Here is a 20,510-nt window from a genome sequence, read left to right as displayed (position 1 = left end):
GGCATTCTCAGTAAGATCCATGACAGTCTCACTAAGTCCTAGGAGATTTCTAGAAGATTCTTGAGTAACCTTATAACTGTGATTTTGAACTCTATATCCAGTAGTTTGCTTTCTTCCATTTTTTTTTTTTCATTTGTGACATGTTTATTTTTCTCTGCATTTTGGCTATTTCCCTGTGTTTGTTTCTATGTATTGTGTAGTTGCTAAGTCTCCTTGAGTTGATAGAGTGGCCTTGTATAGTAGGTGTTCTATTGGGCCAGTAGCTCAGCCTCCACAATCACCTGAGGTGGATGCTCTAGGTGCACTTCTTTGTGGGTTGTGAGCACAGTCTTGTTGTAGTTTAGCCTTGATTGCTGTTGGTGTCACTGGGAGGAATTAACCTCCAGGCCAATTGGCTGTGAGGACCAGCTGCAAATACAGTAGGAGAGCTGCTATGTAGGAAACACCCATCTGGAGAAATACTTGCTTCAGTGGGGCTTTGGTGCTCACTGAGTCTGCCCCTTGAGTGTGTCGCTTATGCATGTGTAGAGTTGTAATCTGGTGTGGTCTCACACTGATCACTGGGTCTCACACTGGCTCTTGGGTCTCCAGGGAGGTGCAAAGTCATCCACTGCCTGGGGCCATCCAGCAGGAGCTACAGAGAGATCTGAGATTCTTCCTCTTTGTGTTGCATTTGGCAGTGTCCAGATGAGGCCCAGCTATAAAGCAAGGCAGGCTGGTGCTGGTGCCGGGTCTTGGGCCTTTTATTGATAGGTTTGGGGCTCCCTGACCCAGGTGCAGCTTATTTGACAGATGTTAGCCTGAGCAAGGATGGGCCATTCATATGCAAAAGCCATTGCACACAGCTTGGGTGGGATTGTAAATTGGGTGGGGTGGGGTCTCAGAGAATCACCGGGGTGGAGCAAACAGAAATGGCTGCCAGTTAGCCCTGGGATTGAAGAGGTCCCAGCATAGGAGCAATGATTCCTGCAAGCACTTCCCTCTGAGAGAAAGCCACCCCAAGTTCCTGCCAGATGCCAGACAATTCAGTTACTTCTCAGGTGGGTCTCCAGCAGCCTGTGTCACTGAGCCCCAACCTGCACTGGTTTTTACAACCCATAGTTATGGGGACTTCTTTTCCCAGCTCTGGAACCCTGGGCTGGGGGTCTGGTATAAGGCTGGGACCCCTCACTCCTCCTGGCGGTCTCCAGAGAGACTATCTCTATCCCAATAAAAAAGCGGCACATGTGGGTGCTGGACCAGCCCATTCCGTGTCTCCGCACCTCCTACCTGTCCCAGTGTGCTTTCTTCTTTACCTCTCTAGTTGTAGGACTTCCATTCAGCCAGCTTTCCGGCAGTTCTGGATGATGGTTTTTCTGTATTTTAGTTGTAATTTTGATGTGGTTGTGGGAGGCGGCTAGTACAGGCCTTTGCCTACACTGCTATCTTGGTCTGTCAAGGGTGTTTTTTTTTGTGTTTTTTTTTTTTTATAAGAAACGTTCAACCTCTAAAGGGCCCTAAAACACAAATAGAGCTAAACTAGGGAAACAAGAACTCAAAGCCAATTAGGGCTTTCTCTATGCCTCTTCCTCTATTCTCCTCTTAAAAAGTATGCCATTAATTGAGGTCAAAATGACCTAGTGGGTTCTGGGCTAAACTGCCTCATTTCAAATCCTGGCTATTTCACTTGCCAACTGAGTGACCTAGAACAGGTCAGTTAAGCTCTTTAATCCTCTATTTCCTCATCTATTAAAATTACCATAATTATAGTGCCTCTCTGATAGGATTATAGCAAAGAAGTGTAAGTGATAGCCAGAGCTTGGCATAATGCCTACCTCCTAGGAAGTCTTCAATAAAGGTGAACCATCATTATAAAATGAGAGATGTCAAGAGCTGAGCTGGGGAGGACTGAGCTGCCAGGTGTGGGAGTAGTTGATTAAGACAAGTCAAAATGAAAGTAACAATGAAGCTGTTATTCACTTACTGCCATAGGAAAAGCAAGCCTAGAGAAAAGGTCCAGGCTCTCCAAGTGCTCCATTCCCTCCCCCCCCCCCCCCCGCTCCTCCCCACATACAGAACTGCACCAGGCAAGGGTCCGTTATATGAGCACAGATGGGGACAATTGTCTCACTGCTGAAGGGAACCCTGATCTAAAGGTTCTCTCCGTTTTATGGACCAGGGGTCAGGGTGGGGAGGAAGGAGAGAAGGGATAGGAATGGGAAATTACTGAGGATTAAGATAGAGAATAGTGTCCTCAAGGTTACTCCCTCTTCTGAACTCTTGGGGGAGGCTTCAGCCCAAAGCCCCAGTAGCTCTGAATGGAGGCTCCTGGGCTCCGCATGCAGATATCACATAAAAGCGTGGCCAGCCAAAGGGGCCTGAGTTCTTGACTGCAACTTTGTTTCACAGGCCGGTCAGGTAAAGCCTTTGTAATCGACTATGTCAGGCCTAAAAAACCATTCTTTGGTTGGGGACCAGGAGCCGGACTCCTCAAAGAGGATTCTGGCCTCACCAGCATGGCTCAGTGGTTAAGCCAGGAGGTCACAGTTCACTTCCCAGTCCCGGCACATGCCCAGGTTGCAGGACTCAATCCCCAGTGGGAGGCGTGCAGGAGGCAGGCAACCAACCAATGATTCTCTCTCATCATGGATGCTTCCACCTCTCCCTCTCCCTTCCTCTCTGAAATCAATAAAATATATATATTAAAAAGAAAAAAAAAAGAGGATTCTATTTTCTTGAGAGGGTTTTCTCCTAGATGAGTAATGTTTCATCCATAGAAATTGCTATTTTATGGGTATTTTTTGGCTTTCTTTCTAGTGAAGTTGTATAGGTCCACGTCTTAAAATGAGGCCTAGAATATAAGAAGCACCTAGCATAGGTTGTATATTACTCTTATTTTTAGTATTGCTGTTGTTGTTATATAATTGTTCAAATTAGAGCTCTAATACGACAACTTATTCTCTACAGATTTAGCTAATATCATCATTCCTCATACTTGGAGACTTTTAATAAAGCATTTCTTGATCTTTATTACATAAACCTGTGAGAAAAGGTCACAGGAAGATCATTATTACACCCCTTCTGCACCCAGGAAGAATGAGAGTTGCTAATCCACATTCCAAATTAGGAAAAAGTTAAAAAGCTCAGCTATTAGCTGGCAGAACAGTGTCTTGGCTATATATATTGAGAATCTCATTTAAGGCATTGTTTAAAAACAATCAACAATCGCTGTAAGATATATTCAGTTTCTTCTTAAATATCACCTAAATTTGTTTAATATTCAATAAAAAGGAGCCCCACTTTGTGTCAGGAATTATGTATTTATTAAAGGGGAAGACAAAACAGTATTTTTTCGATCCCGTTAGAAAATTACAGATAATTGGTGCAATAAACATTAATCATATAAAATATAAATTAAAAATACTTAAGTGAGATATTAGTATAAAAAAGAAAAACATGATGCTGTATTGGAGTGATATGAGCAAGCCTAGGGGGTAGGGACAGGTGGTCAGGGAAGTTTACCCTACGTTATGGATGTTCACATTGAAATCTAAAGGATGAGTAAAATACATAAATCATTGAATAATGGCGATGTCTAAGTTTCTTCTAATCAAGGAAACTGTGTTTCTAAAACCATTGGTTTTTTAAATTTGGCTATACTTTGGAATCATCTTGGATGGAGTTAAATGGATTCAAGGTATTTTTTTAAGGCGGTGAAATTGGTAGATTTCAATTCATTAAATGTGAGAGGTGGTAAGACTAACTTCCTGGTTTCTGAGCAATGGAAATAGATGGATGGTAAGGAGTAGATTATGAGCTTCATTTTGTAGGTATTTGAGATGCCTTTGAGATATCTAAGCAGAGATGTTGAAGAGATAGTAGAATATAAGAAAAATTTTTGTCTTGATATTTTTTAGATTGGGAACAAAGATCTAAAGTGCAATAGACATGCTTTACAGTAAATATTGTATATTTATATTAGCCTTGTAAGTTTCATAAAAATAATTATTTCACTTGTACAAAATACTGTAATAGGTATGAGACACACAGAGATGATTAAGATGACACCCTGACCTTAGTGATTAATTATATAATGGAAAATATAGGAGAAAAGATGGAGAATTATAATGTGATTTTAAAATGGAGATTGCCTTTAAAGCATCTCCAGGTAGAACCAAATGAAAGAGAAGAAAATTCAGCAACTTTTATCAGGTTGTGATCCTTAAATGTTCATATATTACTAGAAAATATAATATTCTCATGAGAAAGAAAACAAAAGCTAGTAGAAGTTTAGTCTGGGGAATCACCCTGAAGAGTCACGAAAATTGTCAGGATTACAATATGATAGTAGCCTTAGATTGGGGATATTTTGTTTTCATTCAGCTAGAACTAGAGAGCCAAAAAATAAAAATAAAAATAGGAGAGTAAAGAGGATAGTAGGAATTTTAATTCATCCATTTGTTGATTAGATATCTATCAGGAACTACTATGTACCAATGCTATGAGAAGGGATAGGAGTACAAGAGTAGACAAGGTAGCCATCATTCTGGCTTCACAGAATTTATAGCTTCCTATAATATGTAAGACTAGAGGACTGGTGCACGGATTCATGCACCAGCGGGGTCCCTCCGCATGGCCTGTGGGGATGGGCCGAAATCAGCAGTCCAATCCTGCCTGCCACTCCTGCTCATCCCGGCCCTGCTGTGCCTGCTGCGGGCTTGTGCCCTGTCAGTGCCGATCTGGAGAGGCTCACGCTGCCACAGTGGTGCTCACCAGCAGTGAGCACTGTGTCTGGCACCTGTCAGTCCGCTGAGCAGCACCCCCACTGTGGGAGCGCACTGACCACCAGGGGGCAGCTCCTGTGTTAAGCATCTGCCCCCTGGTGGTCGGTGCACATCATGGTGACCAGTCGTTTGGTCGCTTAGGCTCTTATACATATAGATAAGAAAAATAAAATAGCTTGTTTATTTAAGAAAGTGTCTCTAGTTAGATTTTTCAAAGGAAGTCAGTAAAATCGATGTCTACTGTCTGTAAGGTTAAGTAATCATCCTAGAAGATGGCAATCCCTGGGTGTTAGGGAATTTTAGAGCAGTGTTTCTCAGTCTTGCCTACGGATTGAAATCATCTGGAAAGATTTAATAACCACTGATGCCTTGGAACACCCCTGAAGAGTCTAATTTAATTGTTCTGGGATTGGGCTGAGGCATCAGAGTTGTTGTTTTTTTTTGTTTGTTTGTTTTTGTGTGTGTGTGTGTGTGTGTGTGTGTGTGTGTGTGTTTTAAGCTTTCAGGTGATTCTAATATGCAGCCAAATTTGAGACCCATAGCTTTGAGCATACTCCATCACTGAAACTAGTGGCTCCCAGGTGGTAAGTCTGAGTAAGGAGCAAAATACTGATTGTGTAGGAATAATAATGATCACCTCTTTAGTTTTTATGTACCAAGAACATGTCTAAACATATATTAAGCCAGTTAACACTCCCACCAGCCCTGTGAGGAAGTCACTTTTACTATTCCCATTTGAGAGATGAGAAAACTGAGGCCCAACATCACATGCCTGCCCAGCAGCATCATACTGAGTAGTCTGGTTTTGTAGTTTCTGATCCTAAACACTGCAATATATTACCTCTAAATATAGGGTAACTAGAGGCCTGGTGCACGGGATTCGTGCACTGGTGGGGGGCATGGCCTGCGGGGATCGGCCTGCTGTGGGAGCACTGCTCATTCCAGCCAGCCAAGCTGCTGTGGACCCACCCTCTGAGTGGCTGCTCCCTGGTCCAGCATCTTCCATGGAGCTGGAGCACTCGCCTCTCCAGGGACCCGGTCAGGGCCAGGCCCAGCGACAATAGTACTGAGAGGCAGCGGAGTAGGCCTCAGTCCCGGGGCAGCCACGAACCCACCTCCCAGGCTCTGGGGTCAGCTCTACAAGCCCAGCAGCAGTGCTGCGTGGCCTGCGGGCATCCGGAGGAGGTGGCAGGGAGTGAGGAGGAGGAACCTGGGGCGAGGAGGTGATGATCGCAGCCCTGGTTCCTGCTCGTCAGCCCGGGGTTCGCAGCGGGAGCAGCTGCTCATCCCCGTCAGTCAAGCAGCACTCCCACTGTGGTAGCGCACTGACCACCAGGGGGCAGCTCCTGCGTTGAGCATCTGCCCCTGGTGGTCAGTGCGCATCATAGCGACTAGTTGACCAGTCATTCTGGTTGTTTTGCCATTCGATCACTGGGCTTTTATTATATAGGATAGTAATTTTGTACCAAGTAAATAATTATAAAAGAAGAGAAAACATAAGAACCAAAAATATCATTAAATCAGTTAAATACCAGTTGATAACTGAGAGTGGCTACTATGGCTGCATAACAACTTTGAGTTATTTTCATATATATGAAACAACACCTTTGAGCTTCTCTTGTTTATATTCTTTATTTGTGGAAATCACTTAAGTTCATCTGGTACATTATAACATACAACAGAAGGGTTGTTTGTTTGTTTTTAGCAGTAGTACAGGGAAATATAAATGGTTGAATCAGGAGATTTTTTTCCCTGACTTTCAAAGACATTTTATCCTGAAGAAAACTCTAGTGCTAATGCTATTGCACATAATCTAAAGAACAGCCACTACTTCATGGTAATGACCAAACTGTAGGAATAATCACCCCCTAGGGAGCAAGTCTGACAAAGTGAATTGATTTTGCAGGTGGAAATTCCACACAGAAAATTATTATTAGAGGGGTTCCTGGCACACTACACTCCTATACATATCCAAGAGGACACCATTCCAATTTAACTCTATAAATTGTGTTTTGGAGTCAACCTGCCATATGTATTTTTTATACTTAAAATCCATTACAGAAGTAATATCTACCAAATAAAAGCTGTGCATTTCTAAAGAGTTGGCTTTCAGCCGCATTGCCTATGCCTTTGTTGTTCCTTCTTTTCCTTTGAAGGCTGAGAAAGCAAATAAAGGAAATGTAGTCGCTCGGAGCACACAGCCCTCAGGCAGTGGATACTTGTGTCCTGCGGCTGGAGATTTGGTGCTATGGCTAGGCTTCGTTTGTTCCATATGAATACAAGCTAATAAATGTAGGGAATTCCATTTGGCATCCAATTAAGAGCTCTCTTGTCTCCTGTTATTAAAGCCAACAGGCTATTGAGCGTAAAATTAAAGTTGAACAGTTCAGCTCTTTTTGACATTGTAACACTGGCTGAAAAATAAGGATGTAAGTCAAACATCATCCTTTAAAGCCCATGGACAAATGAAAAGTGAAAGTATTGGAGGGGAAAAAAGAGTAAACATCTAAAACGTGAGCATTTACTAATGACATAACATGTAATGTTAAGAGCATACTACTATTCTCTTGCAAATACATCAACCAGTTTGTTGAACACAAGATATTACATTGATTTTAACAGAAAGCTACAAGATTATTATTGCTCAAGCTCCAATGAAGGAGATAATTAAAGCATTAAGCATTTTTAAGCTTTGAAGATGACTTTAGGCAATAACCAGAACATACTATAGGAAATCAATATACTTTAATTGAATGGGAATTTAATAATTTTTTTTAAGTTGTTGTATCCCTTCTAAATTTTCTCTGGATTGTCAGACCCTGGAAGATAGTGAATCTACTTTTGCCATCGGCAGTACGACTTTCTGGAAATATCACGTGCAGCAGGGGCCACTCTATTATTATTTCCTTAGAAAGAGCTCAACTGAATTATAGTGTTGGGAGATTTTGTGTGCATTTTCTTTATTAGTCTTTGGCTTCTTTATTTAAAACAATAAGAGACAGAAAGAAAAACAAAAACACAACCAGACAAAAATAACCTTCTTCACATAGCCAGGGAAGCCAAGTTAATGAAATTTCAAACAGTGAAAACAGGGAAGTTGTTAGATAAGCCTCACACTTGAACCTAAGTGAAATTCTAGTTTTTATCAAATGCTATGCCTGTCAATCTTGCCATGCTGCAAGGGATACGACCCATTGTAGATACAAATTCAATTTGGATCTATGTGAACTCATTTTTATTGCCGATCATTGGAGGAAGAGTTATTACAATCAAACAGAACAGCTTGAAGTGAACCTCTGGGAGGTGAATGGATATGAACAGAAATTAAAGAATCTTAAAACTTGAGAAATCTTTCAAAAAGGTGTGGATAATCAACATTTGTTCGTGTGTTACTGATGTTTACTTCATCTTTGGCCTTTGGTGTACATTTTGAGAAACACTGTCAGGCCTTAGGGTAAATAAAGGATGTGCCATGCTTATATTTACAAATTTGATCACACAAATTTGAGAGATTTCCAGAAATAATTTCAGAATATCTTGTTCACTTCATTTTTCTCCTACTTTCCTTATTTTATTAAATGCCTCTTCATAAAATATATCCCAGTGGAAAGAGCAGAACCTCTTGATACCTAGCTGCCCCTTCAGTGAAATAGTAATGATACCTTTCTCATAGGGTGGTTCTGAGAAGTAAATTAGTATCAGCAAAGCTCTATGCACTGTGTATATGTCATAATAAGTTTTATAAAAATAATGATGATAATGATTTTGCCTTTTAAATTGTATTACCAAAATGTGAATTCATTAGCTATAATATTGAGCCAGCCATTTAACAGTTCTGAGTCTGTTTTCTCGACAATAAAATGGGAATAATACCTTCTTTACCTACCTTAAATAGATCATGTTGACAAAAATAATTTTAAACTATAAAACAGCACCACAATTAAAACCACTGAGTCTGAACTTTAAAAAGCACTAGTTTAAATCCTAGTTTTCTCTCTTAGCAGATATGTGACCTCAGTTGAGTACTTAGTTTCAATGCTTATAATAATGATAACAGTACCTTCTCATAAACTTTTTTGAGGCTTAAATTAAATCTTGTATGAAGAGTTTAGTACCAAGGCTGGCATATAGAAAGTATTACAAAAACTGTAAAAATAATTGTTCTATTCTATATAGAAAATAAGTATTACTTTACTTCCTTAATACATTTTTGCTATACCCATTGTTGATATCCGATGAGTGGATATATTTTATTTCTAGTTTTCCAGAGAATTTGTATCTTAAACTTTCTATTCCTCAAAATTTAGTCTCTGAAAATCCTAGTTTTTGCTGTCCACAGCTAACATTCTGCTAACATTAAGTATTAGAGTTTGTGCATATGAAGTACTGAGTTAAGTAAAAGGAATCACCAACCCTAAAATACAGACTGTTGTTATTAAGAACAGGAATAAATTTACAAGTGATATAATCAAAACACATGTGAGTCTGATAGAAAAAAAAATAAAGAAAACAAGAAAGAAATGAATGGAAGGAAGGGGAAAAAAGAAAATAGAAAGGTGAAAAACCTTCATCAAGTAGAGGAGAAAATTATGTCTTATAATATATGTGGGAGAATCTGGCCAAACATTAAAATATATAAGTACTTCATATCAATTTATTTACTTGACCACCATGCACATACTTCATATTAAAAGTAAAACTTTAAGGAAGGACTTCGATTGGCTTAGGTCACATACACTATCATTAGCAATTGCTCAACCAGAAAGTTAGAGTCATGAAAATAGTGGATCATTTGGGACACTTTTCTAGGATTAAACAGAGAAAACAGTTCTCCAAAGGTCCAAAGGGATGGGTGTGGTTGGTCAAGACATGGCCACTGGAAGAATCAATGGGAATAAAATAAAAAGAGAGGGAAGAAACATCATATATGGTACAAATAATGTTTAAAGTCATTGCCTAGGCCTGAAGACAAGATATATCTACCTACTTTACCTACTTCAATTACGTTTTTATTATTGTTAGTTCAAACCCCCCAATGCTAGAGTATTTTAGAATTTTTAAACCATTGGCTGTATTTAGTTATGTTGAAGGGAGGACAGAATTAAGAAGCTTGAAATTATACATTTTAAAATGTTTGTCCAGAGCATCGCTGAAACAAACTGCTCAGCAAGTTTTATTTATTCCAGTGGTAAATATTTTGACTAGTCATTTCACCAGAATACTATGGTCAAGTTTGGCTCTAATATATGTCATTTATTTGGGCAAACTGACAATAAATTTACAGAACTTTAAAAAAAGCCTCAAAGGGATAAAAAATATGGATTTCTCTATTTACTTTGGCAGCTTACTAGTAGACATATTTATCTCTGAACAAGATGATTGATGTAGTAAAAGCTATTCATTCAGCTTAGAATTAAGTACTATAATTGTAAAATGGATAGCACATTAGAAATTTAGCTCCTCTCTTAAAATTGTAGATCACATTTTTCATCAATACTATTTGGTCTAGGAAAATAAAATCTTAAAAACATAATTAGAAAAAGTTCATATCAAGGAATATAATTGAGGATAGAATTTGGTTGACCTCAGAAGAGAACAAAAGCTCAAAAGAAATTTCGTAAGTTTTTAACATTGGCAAGAGGACTACAATATCTCTGATAATTAGACTTTCGACACATTTGGATTTGCTAATTGGATCTGTTATAATTAGACATTTTGTGTAACAAAGAGTGACATATCATTGTATGAGTTTAATGTGCTTTTACAGTTGAAATCAACAAATCAGCAGCATTTTCCAAATTATTTTAATAAGAAAAATGCTGACTTTTTGTTTATATTGTGGGATCCCCTTCTCTTAAGATATACAGGTAGGGTAAAAGTAGGTTTACAGTTGTGAATATGCAAAACAGAGTTTATTCTTGCATTATTATTTATTAACTAGAGGTCTGGTGCACGGATTCATGCACCGGTGGGGTCCCTCGGCCTGGCCTGTGCCCTCTTGCAATCCGGGACCCCTTGAGGATGTCAGATAGCAGGTTTAAGCCCCATCCACGCAGGCCTGATTCAGACAGGAGGGAGCCCAATCCTGTGCATTGAGCGTCTGTCCCCGGGTGGTCAGTGCACGTCATATCGACCTGTCGACCCATTGTTTGGTAGCTTAGGCTTTTATATATATAGACTAGAGGCCCAGTGCATGATTGAATCATGCACGTGTAGGGTCCCCTACACGCTTTCGCTTTCGATCGCGGGGGAGCTGGGTGCCTGTCCGCTGGTGCACCAGGCCTTTCAGAAGCCTCCGGCTCGGCAGAGGCTTCTGAAAGGCCTGGTGCCGGAGCAGATAGGCACCCAGCTCCCCCGCTTTTGATGGTCCATGGTGGGACGTGAGCTCGCTGCCCCAGAGGCCCCTTCTGTTCCGCAGCACAGCCATGGCGCAGACGCTGAGCTCCCCCGGCCACCCCGAGTCCTGCCCCCTGCGCCTCCCTCTGGCCCAATCGTGGGCGTAGTGGAGTGATGGTAATTTACATATTACCATTTTATTAGGTAGGATTACGCTTTGGTTGGTTGAATGGCCGACTGCATAACTGGACACTTAGCATAGTAGGCTTTTATTATATAGGATGATTGTATTATTCCCCAAACAAACAACTGTAAATCCACTTTTGCCCTACCCTGTATTATATATACACTTTAGTTTTCTTAATTCAACTCCTTTTGGGGAGCTCAAAGAGAAACTAGAGTTTTAATAGAAAGCACCTAAAGCATTTATTTGTGAGGAATAGTTGCCAGTGTATTGCTGATTTTGGAAACCACAAACAAAATGCAATACAAGGAAATAAGTCACAGTCTTTACAAGGAAGCAGCACAAATCACCATGTGCCCCTATAAACCATTCAGTTAATCCAAACAGTCTCTGAATATGACTAAAGGTTGGTCACATTTTTAAAGCATCCAAATGTGAAAGCTCATGGATCTGGCATCAGGATTAATGGCATGACATTTCTTCCCAAGATATACATTACAACGTTCTCTTTGCAGCTTTGCTTCTTGAGCAGTTATCTGCTCATTCAAGTCACCACATCTCTCTTTTCTTCTTATTTCTGAATTGAGAGTTATCCATTTTTATCCTGTTGTGATTTATAGGTAGTAATTTTAAAGCTGGTAGTCCTCAGATTTTGATATTACAAGAGATAAGAACTACATGAAGGTGTAAAATTAAACTAGTATTTTGAAGAGTAAAGAGCAGTGAATCATGGCAAGACTAAGGGAAAGGCTGATGCCAAAATTGCCCAAGTAAATTGATAGCACTGACAAAAAAAAAAAAAGGCAAATTATATTGTTTTATGTACTGTGAATATTTGAAATTGACAAAACAATATACATGACTTTTCCTCAAATAAAAGCAGTAATCCTTTTAACCACATTAAAAATCTTCTTTTTTTTTCCAATAAAAGCAGTGTAAGATGTAATTAAAACCATTGAAACTGTAAAAACATCTAACTTGTGCAGTAATTGATCTATTAGAACTGACATGCTAGAATTATATGCGCTATTATTTTTCCAATTAGTGTATTACTAAGACTGTTCTTGGTGTGTTTATAACTTCTCATGAAGTCAGATATCTTCAACAAGTCTCCTGAAGCACGTCTCGTCTGCCGGTCATATGCCATGTGATGACATTTAAAAGCAGGAAATTGTATTTTTGATTGCTCATTTGCTAGTAAAAAAGAAAACCTGCAAAGGACCCTTCCTGTATCAGTTATTCTAAGATCTATCACCAAGTCCTCTGGAGGGTCTATACATAGGTGATGGGATTGTTCTTCAGGCAGAAAAGTGACCAAGCTATTTGATCTTTCAGCTTGGGTGCTGGAATCCTGTCACAGGGCTGAATGGGTCACTGACTGACAAGAAACTGGAGAATAACATGCGCGGAGTGGTCCTCCGTGTGGTGACCGTGCTGGTAAGTCTGACCTGCGCCTTGTGGTTTTGGCTTCTAGAGGTTAATTTATTCTTTGTTTCTTTATGATTTATTAACTGGTGTCATAATCTTAAAAGAGCTGCAGCAAATACTGGCTCTGCTCTTTCTAAAATAGTTTCAATGGTTATGTTTTCTAGCCTTCAGTTTATGTGGATCAGAATCAGATTTTTGCAGGCTCTTCTTTTAATTACACTACTTTTTGTCAGCAACGTTCATAAACATTTTAGGCTTGAATTCCCTCCTTCTACAGTTTCTTACACATGATAAAGTGAAGGTATCCCTCAGGCATTCTCTCACTGAAGCCCTACAGTATGCAGAAATGTAGGTAATTGTGCCGAAGGTTGATTTGATCAAAGTTGTACATTCAGTAATACTTAAACTTTAGCAATAGACCAAGTCAACACTTTTCCAGTAAGGACCTACTTCAAAGGAAAGGCCATCCAATTGTTTAATAAATATTTATTGATTATCAACTATATTCAAGCTCAGTGCTAATTACTGGGTAAACTAATGAATGAAATAAATTATTATTTTGTCTTTTAGCTCTTATCTAGCGATTCTGTAAATATTAAATGGGTTATACTTATGAAACCTGTACTGTAATTCCATTTACTTGTTAGAAAAACTAATAAATAGTAACTGTTATTAATTTATAAATTATTTTCTGCCATAATAACCATAAAATAAGATAGTAACAGAATTATTCTTAAACAGTAAAATTCTCAAATAGGCACTGTGTAAATGCCGTAAAGCATGATGACATGCGCTCTCCCTGACTATTTCAATGAGGTTGGCCTTGTGCTACTTTAGCACCTAACAGTCCATAGTTCTTAACTTTTTTTCCTTCAGAAAAACCTTACTTGTTTTTTAATGATATGTGGAAAGTATTTCTTATAGACTAAAACAATTGCAGAATTAGTAAACAGGAGAAGCAAACTGTCTTTTTTATATGTTGATGCTAATTGGATGTTTATCAAAATTTATAATAACATTGGCTGCACTTTGTACATTGTTTAGCACAAATTAAGTAGACTCACTATAATTTCATGTTATAAAATAATCTGTGATATTTCTATAAAAGAATATAAATGAGTAGTTTACCAACCCCCTTATTGATGCCTATAACTTATTACTGGTTATTGTTTTAATATGATTTTCACTTTTTGGCAAATAATTAAACTATGAACAAACAAAATCAAAACTTAAATGTGAAAGTGCTGCTATATGTACCCAAGGGTATAGTTATGCATTTGCATTGATGTGTTAATACTGGGGAAAAACACACAGAAATTTAAAGTGCAGTAAACTATTAACAGTCTCTTCTCTAGTGATTAACAAGCAAATCCAAGTGAGAACTGAAATAAAAGATAATATATATGCTTTTCTTTTGTCTTTGAGATTCATATTTTAAGGCAAGTTAACCTTGTTTAGTCATTAAGCAAATATTTAGTATTTACCATTATGATAGACTTGGAAATCCATAATACTTACTGTATTATTCATCCGATAAGTATACTAGAGGACCGGTGCATGAAAATTTGTGCACTTGGGTGCAGGGGGGATCCCTCAGCCCAGCCTGCTCCCTCTCACAGTCCGGGAGCCCTCAGGGGATGTCCTACAGAGCAGGCCTAAGATGTAGTCTGGCCTTCCTCTGCAGGAGGCGACCAGGCAGATCAGGGGAAGGCGCCACCCTCATCACCCCGCTGCTGCTGCCACTGTCGGCCACTGTGGCTGCCGGCCCTCCTTGGCCCTCATAGCCACTGCAGCTTTGTCCAGAAGATGTCCGGTCTATCCAGTCTAATTAGCATATTACCCTCTTATTAGTGTAGATTCATACCTCAAGGTAGGTATATAATCTGCTTGGGGAGAGACACATATAACAATAAAGCTAAGATGTATTAAATGTTTACTACGTGATACATATTCTACTAATTTGTTTGCATGTATAAACTTATTCAGTTCTCACAGTATTTCCAATAAATAGTATTCTGATCTCAAGAATGTGGTAGAGGAAAATGAGACATGCGGAGGTTGAAAAAAAAATGTGGAAAATTACAGGGAGAGTAAGTAGCAAAGAGCTGAGATTCAAATACAGGAAGTCTGACTTCAGATCTCGTAACCTCCTCTTAACATCATATTATAATCTCTTACTCCTATTGTGATAAGTGTGAGAATTGACATATTTATAGGATTTTACTTGACTTCTGAGTTGGAAATACTTAACTCTGAATAAGATGAAAGTGAGTTATATTGGGAAAGCCAATTATTTTAAATTCCTTTCCAGAATGAACAAAACCATTGCTGTTTCACATAAGAAATGCTATTGCTTCATACAGTGCTAATGCTTCTATGTCCCAGTCTCACCTTTATGACTCATAATGGTCTCTGTTTCCTGCAAGCTCAGCCATGCACAGATCCAGAATACGGTTTGTGGATGGAAATATAGAAACAATCTGTTTCCTCCAAGTCCTCTGTGATGCAATATAGATTTATCAATTAGGTGCCCAATTGCGTAAAAGGTTGTTACACTTATTACAGTCCCACAGGATACAGCCACTGTACTTAATAATTTTTCAGGCTACCTAGTTCTTCCTGTAATTCCTACTTGAATGGAAACTAGCCATGACCTTCTTAATTATTCCTACAAGCACCTTTCAGGTCTAGCTCTTAGTTATATGGTCTTGTAAGCTTCTTCCACCCAACACTGAGGATCATTCTTTCCTCAACCCACCCAGCAACTCCAATATGCCCACTAAATTTGGAAACTCCGATTTGTTCTATATTTGACTTGATTTGGCCACTCAAACAATACCCCCATGGATTCCAACGCTTGAGAAGGGAGAAATAGATGGGAAGGACCATGTGAAAAACCCCTGAGAAAAGGTCTATCAGCCTTTATTTTGTTCTGGCTGCAGTCTAGTCCCAATTCTACACACACACACACACACACACACACACACACACACACACACACACCACTTTAATTCTTAGGAAATTTATGCTGCCCATGACACAGGTTAATAAAATCAATTTTCCTTACCTAAGATTTGCAACTCTTAATGTTATCACTGTTAATGATATTTCATTTACTTGAAGGAAATAATCTAATATTTAGCTTAAACTAAATAATTCAGCACTATATTGTTTATGATCCCAGGAGCAAATTAATGGTACACTCAAATGGTTGATTGAGGATAGTTAAATAAAGGGATTATTAACAGAGAATGTAAATATGGTAAAGAAAATCAGCAAGGAATGTTGAAGTGCCAGGGCCTAGATACACAGCAAGCCTTGACAAGCCTGGTGTCTGATGGGGCATCAGGAGGGAGCAGTAGTAACATACCTGGCAGTAGCTAGACCATAGGAAATAGACTACAACATCGTAGCTGCGACCTTTGGTATAGAAAGAGGATAGAGAAAGATAATCAATGCCAAAACCACAATCAGGCAGTGGGAAAATGGGGGAGGGATTATCCCAATGTCACTCCTCCTGTCTTTTCATCTCCTTTCATTGTCTCCAGTTGCAAATCCAACTGTAAATCAATGGGCAAGAGGGTCCAAGTAATGAAGACCATGAAGGTCAGCCTCCCAGGTCACAGAGTAGGACAGTGAAGGACACACTGGGTCTGGAGGGAAAAACAGAGAAACCAAAACCAGCATCTAGTATTTGACCTGACCTGTTAAGAATTTTACATGTGCTAACTAATTTAATCCTTACACAGAATATATAAGAGGGATACAAATTACATGAGAAAGGTGAAAATAGGGCACAAAAGAATAAACTAACTTTCCATGTCCATATAACTAACAAGAGCCAGAGATAAATTGCAAGTGCAGAGATCCTAGTTCCAGAGGTTATGTCCTTAGTTACTGTGATATTCTGCCTATGAAATCAGAATGAATTTGTATTAGGCTTAAATTAAATATGATATAACTATTGAGATTGCAAATGTTATTGGATTGGTAACTTAGGAAGATTTTTCTAAATGGCATCTGTCACATAAGAATAACTTTGTAATCAACCATCACCAAAGCCACAGAAATGTCTTAGAAATGGAGGAAAAACAAGAAAGATAATAAAATAAGACCCTACAAATTTGGTCCCACTGTTAAATTACTTGTTTCCATATTTGGCCTACTGATCTCTACTTGTTTGTTGCCAAGTGGATTAAATATATTACTACAAGGCAGTTTTTAAGATTAATTTATTCCCTTTTAACTTTCTAAGTGTACATGTATGGATAGTCATAAATGATGAATTATGTCACTTAATTTTTTTTCATGGCAATTCACAAAACATTAATGGAAATATCACTGAATTATAAACATCTTCCTAATAATTGAATACTTACAAAATGGAAAGAAGTTGGCAAAAAGTGAAAACAGAGGCAGGCTTGGGAAGCTATACTGTAAGAAGTACAAGATATCTGAAAAACATAAGCTGACATTTAGAGAGCTCAGTAGTTAGTAATTCCTGTTGGTTCATTGGGTTTTGCTTCAAACAGATACATGGCATTTCTAATAAAACATGAATTCACTCACAAATTCACATAAGAAATATTTATTGTATCTCCATGTAGGTATTTGGGGTACATACAAAATAGACAAATTCTTATTTTTGAGAGTCCATTCTAGCAGGATATCTTTTAAAGCTCTCAGAATATTTTTGAAAACATGCAAAGTCATTGTTGTACATTAAATATACAGCACAGTATCCCTTTGCCTAAAAGTATCATAAAAGTAATTAATTTTGTATATATATATATATATATATATATATATATATATATATATATATACACTGTAATTGGAAATTTATGGTAAAACTGTGATGTAATTGTTTTGTATTTTATAAATTCAAAGCATACAGTTTTTCATATTTTAATATTCCTGAAATCAGGATGCACCTTTCAGTTGATGTCTCCTAGCTATTATAATTGGCAATATTTTGTTTGTTTGTTTTTATTACAGGTAGGTAAAATGATTGTGCATCTTATAATTGAAAACATTTTATATTAAATAATGTATGGATGGTATTTTCACAAAATTAATTAAGATAATGGATATTCCTGGAAAGTTAAATTCAATAAAAGTGGGCAAGAATCCATCATAAAAAGACAGACTACTTAAAAGAATATATCCAAAAGAAAAGAGATAACAGTAGGAAATGAAAGCAATTTAAAAAAAAAAAAAGGAGAGTAATAGCAATGAAAAGAGTACTTTCTAAACTGAAATTGTCCCTAGAGTTATAGAAAGATAAAAGTAGAAAGTACACAAAAGCAGCTTACTTTAAACTAATTCAACATAAAGCAAAGTGCAAACTATGTGTTGAGAGAAAGATAAGTTTCCTCAAGCAACTCACCACAGGAAAGGTGTAGCAGGAAGATGCCTACTGAGTTACTTTAAAAGTAATTTCCTTTTTCTAAAATATTTCTCGCTTATTAGTCTTCTTGGAATTTTTTTTAGCAGATCTTATTTCCTTGTGACAATATACATGTTATCTAAGATCATAGAAAGGTAGAACAGTATTCTATAGTACACCCTAAACTAGTAGCCTTGATTCATTAACTATTTATTGAGCATATATTATAAGCTAAGCATTGTGCTAAATCTCAGAGAGGCAAAGATAAATAAGATATAATCTCTGCTTTCAAGGCATTCAACATAAACCATTTTATCAAAACTATTTCAGTTCTCTATCTGAAAATAGAACCTCTGTGTGAAGGCCTCAGAATTAAATATATTTTGGAAAGGCTGGGAAAGAACGATAAAGTTGAAAGAGAGAGAGGCAGAGAGAAAGAGAGAGAGAGAGAGAGAGAGAGAGAGAGAGAGAGAGAGAGAGAGACTCTGCGCACACAGATACTACAGTCTTTTTGTGATCTTCATAGGTTTACAGGACAGTTTAATTTCTTATAATTTAATTAAATTTTCTCTGTAACTCTCCTGTTTATATAACAACTAGAGGCTCAGTGCACGGATTCGTGCACCGGTGGGGTCCCTTGGTGTGGTCTGCAGGGATTGGCCAAAACCAGTAGTCCAATATCCCCCAAGGGATGTAGTAGTGTGCCAAGCAGTAGGCCACTGGGGAGGAGCCTGAGCCCGGGCCGGGTGCCGCGCTACCCTCTCATCCCGGCCCCACTGTGCCTGCCGCCACCACTCGGGAGGCTTGCTGCTGCTCTGCTGCAGGCACCGCTGCAGCTGCGCTCACCAGTCGTAAACCTGGCAGCTGGCGCCCATCAGTCAGCTGAGCGGCACTCCCACTGTAGGAGCACACTGACCACCACGGGGCAGCTCCTGTGTTGAGCATCTGCCCCCTGGTGGTCAATGCGCATCATAGCGACCAGCCAATGGGTCAACTGGTCGAACGGTCAACCGGTCGCTTAGACCAGTGGTCGGCAAACTCATTAGTCAACAGAGCCAAATATCAACAGTATAATTGAAATTTCTTTTGAGAGCTGAAAACCGACTTCTGCGCATGGGCCACGAAGTTTCAATCGCACTGTATGTGCGCGTCCACACATGGTATTTTGTGGAAGAGCCACACACAAGGGGCCAAAGAGCCGTATGTGGCTCGCGAGCTGCAGTTTACCAACCACTGGCTTAGACTATATCTATATATATAGACTGTATTACTGTTAGACTCGCCATCTAAACTATAAGTACTAATAGAGTACAAAGGTGGTTCTCACAATGCCTGGTACATAGAAGCAGGTCAGTAAGTATTTTTTAAATAAACAAAATTGAAATGTTTTGATAACCTGAAGGGGAGGTGGGGAGAGAGGAAGAGAAGGGAAAAAAAGGGGCTGGGGAAGGAGAAAAGAAATAATTATGCATGTGATTACAAAAATAAGAACAAGATAGATACAAGACTATGCCTGGTTAAGTTCTCTTAGGATTTTTCATTCTTTGATTTCCATCCACTAAGCTCAAATTTACAAGAGAGATGGCAAAGGATCATTCAATTATTAAGTCTTTTGACATAGTTGATATTAGGAAATATATTCACCCATTCACAATGGTTGCTGGAAAGGGACCTGGCCCTGAGAGGATTTGCCTAGGACCAGCTGGTAGTGTGTGGGTTCTTCACTTCATGCAAGAAAGATTTCACAGTATGAGTCCAGGTGACTGAGAGTATGTTTATTAGAGCCGGAGTCAGCGAAACAAGGAAGTGCTTAAGATAGAAGAAGCAACAGGAGAGAACCTAGACAAGGTTGCTTTGGCTCATCGGGAAGTCAGATAGAAGTGGGTGTTGGTGACAGGTTCAGGGGATTAGCTCAGGATGAGCTGCTTGATGCCCATTGCTCGCTTGATTGCAAGTCTGCTGGGAACCTTTTGACTTTAGAAGATGCATGCCTGTGGGGGAAGAGAGGAGGCAGGAAGGAAAGGCTCTAACATGCTCCTGGGAAGGAGAGAGGGTTCTGGGCCCTTTGCTTGGAGGGATTTTAAAGTCTGGGAGTTTAGGAGAGGATCTCAATAGTCATCAGTTTTTCCAGGTGTGCCCTTTTAGGGTCATGGTCTCTACTGATTGGTCAGCACCAGAGCATTGGGTCATTATTCAATGCAGCTGGTCCTGATGTCACCCACCTGGTTTTGCTGCTTTTCTGGGCCTGGAGCTGAAATATAACTGCGGCCTCGATGTTATTTCTAGGGAGGTGACCTTCTGTTTCTGCTGTAAATTGCTGGGCCAGTTTGTTCAGGTACCTGTTTCGGTTTCCTCATTCTACTTGCCAAGGAATTTTCCCAGCTTCTTAACTATCCTGCCTCACAATGTG

General features: G+C 39.0%; 1 protein-coding gene across 2 annotated transcripts in view; it reads left to right on the top strand.

Annotated features, from left to right (window-relative positions):
- GRID2 (glutamate ionotropic receptor delta type subunit 2) overlaps positions 1-20,510 on the top strand; it is a gene marked incomplete at its 3' end in the record, with an annotated part of 1,404,804 nt that overhangs the window by 980,680 nt on the left and 403,614 nt on the right. For both annotated transcript variants that reach the window (XM_079766351.1, XM_079766350.1), the window contains one exon: positions 12,619-12,720. In XM_079766351.1, the coding sequence (XP_079622477.1) occupies positions 12,619-12,720 (102 nt within the window). The remainder of the gene's footprint in view (positions 1-12,618; positions 12,721-20,510) is intronic.

The sequence above is a fragment of the Cnephaeus nilssonii genome (genome assembly GCF_951640355.1).
Source record: "Cnephaeus nilssonii genome assembly, chromosome: 1".
NCBI lineage: Eukaryota > Metazoa > Chordata > Mammalia > Chiroptera > Vespertilionidae > Cnephaeus > Cnephaeus nilssonii.
This window is presented reverse-complemented; position numbering and strand designations above follow the sequence as displayed.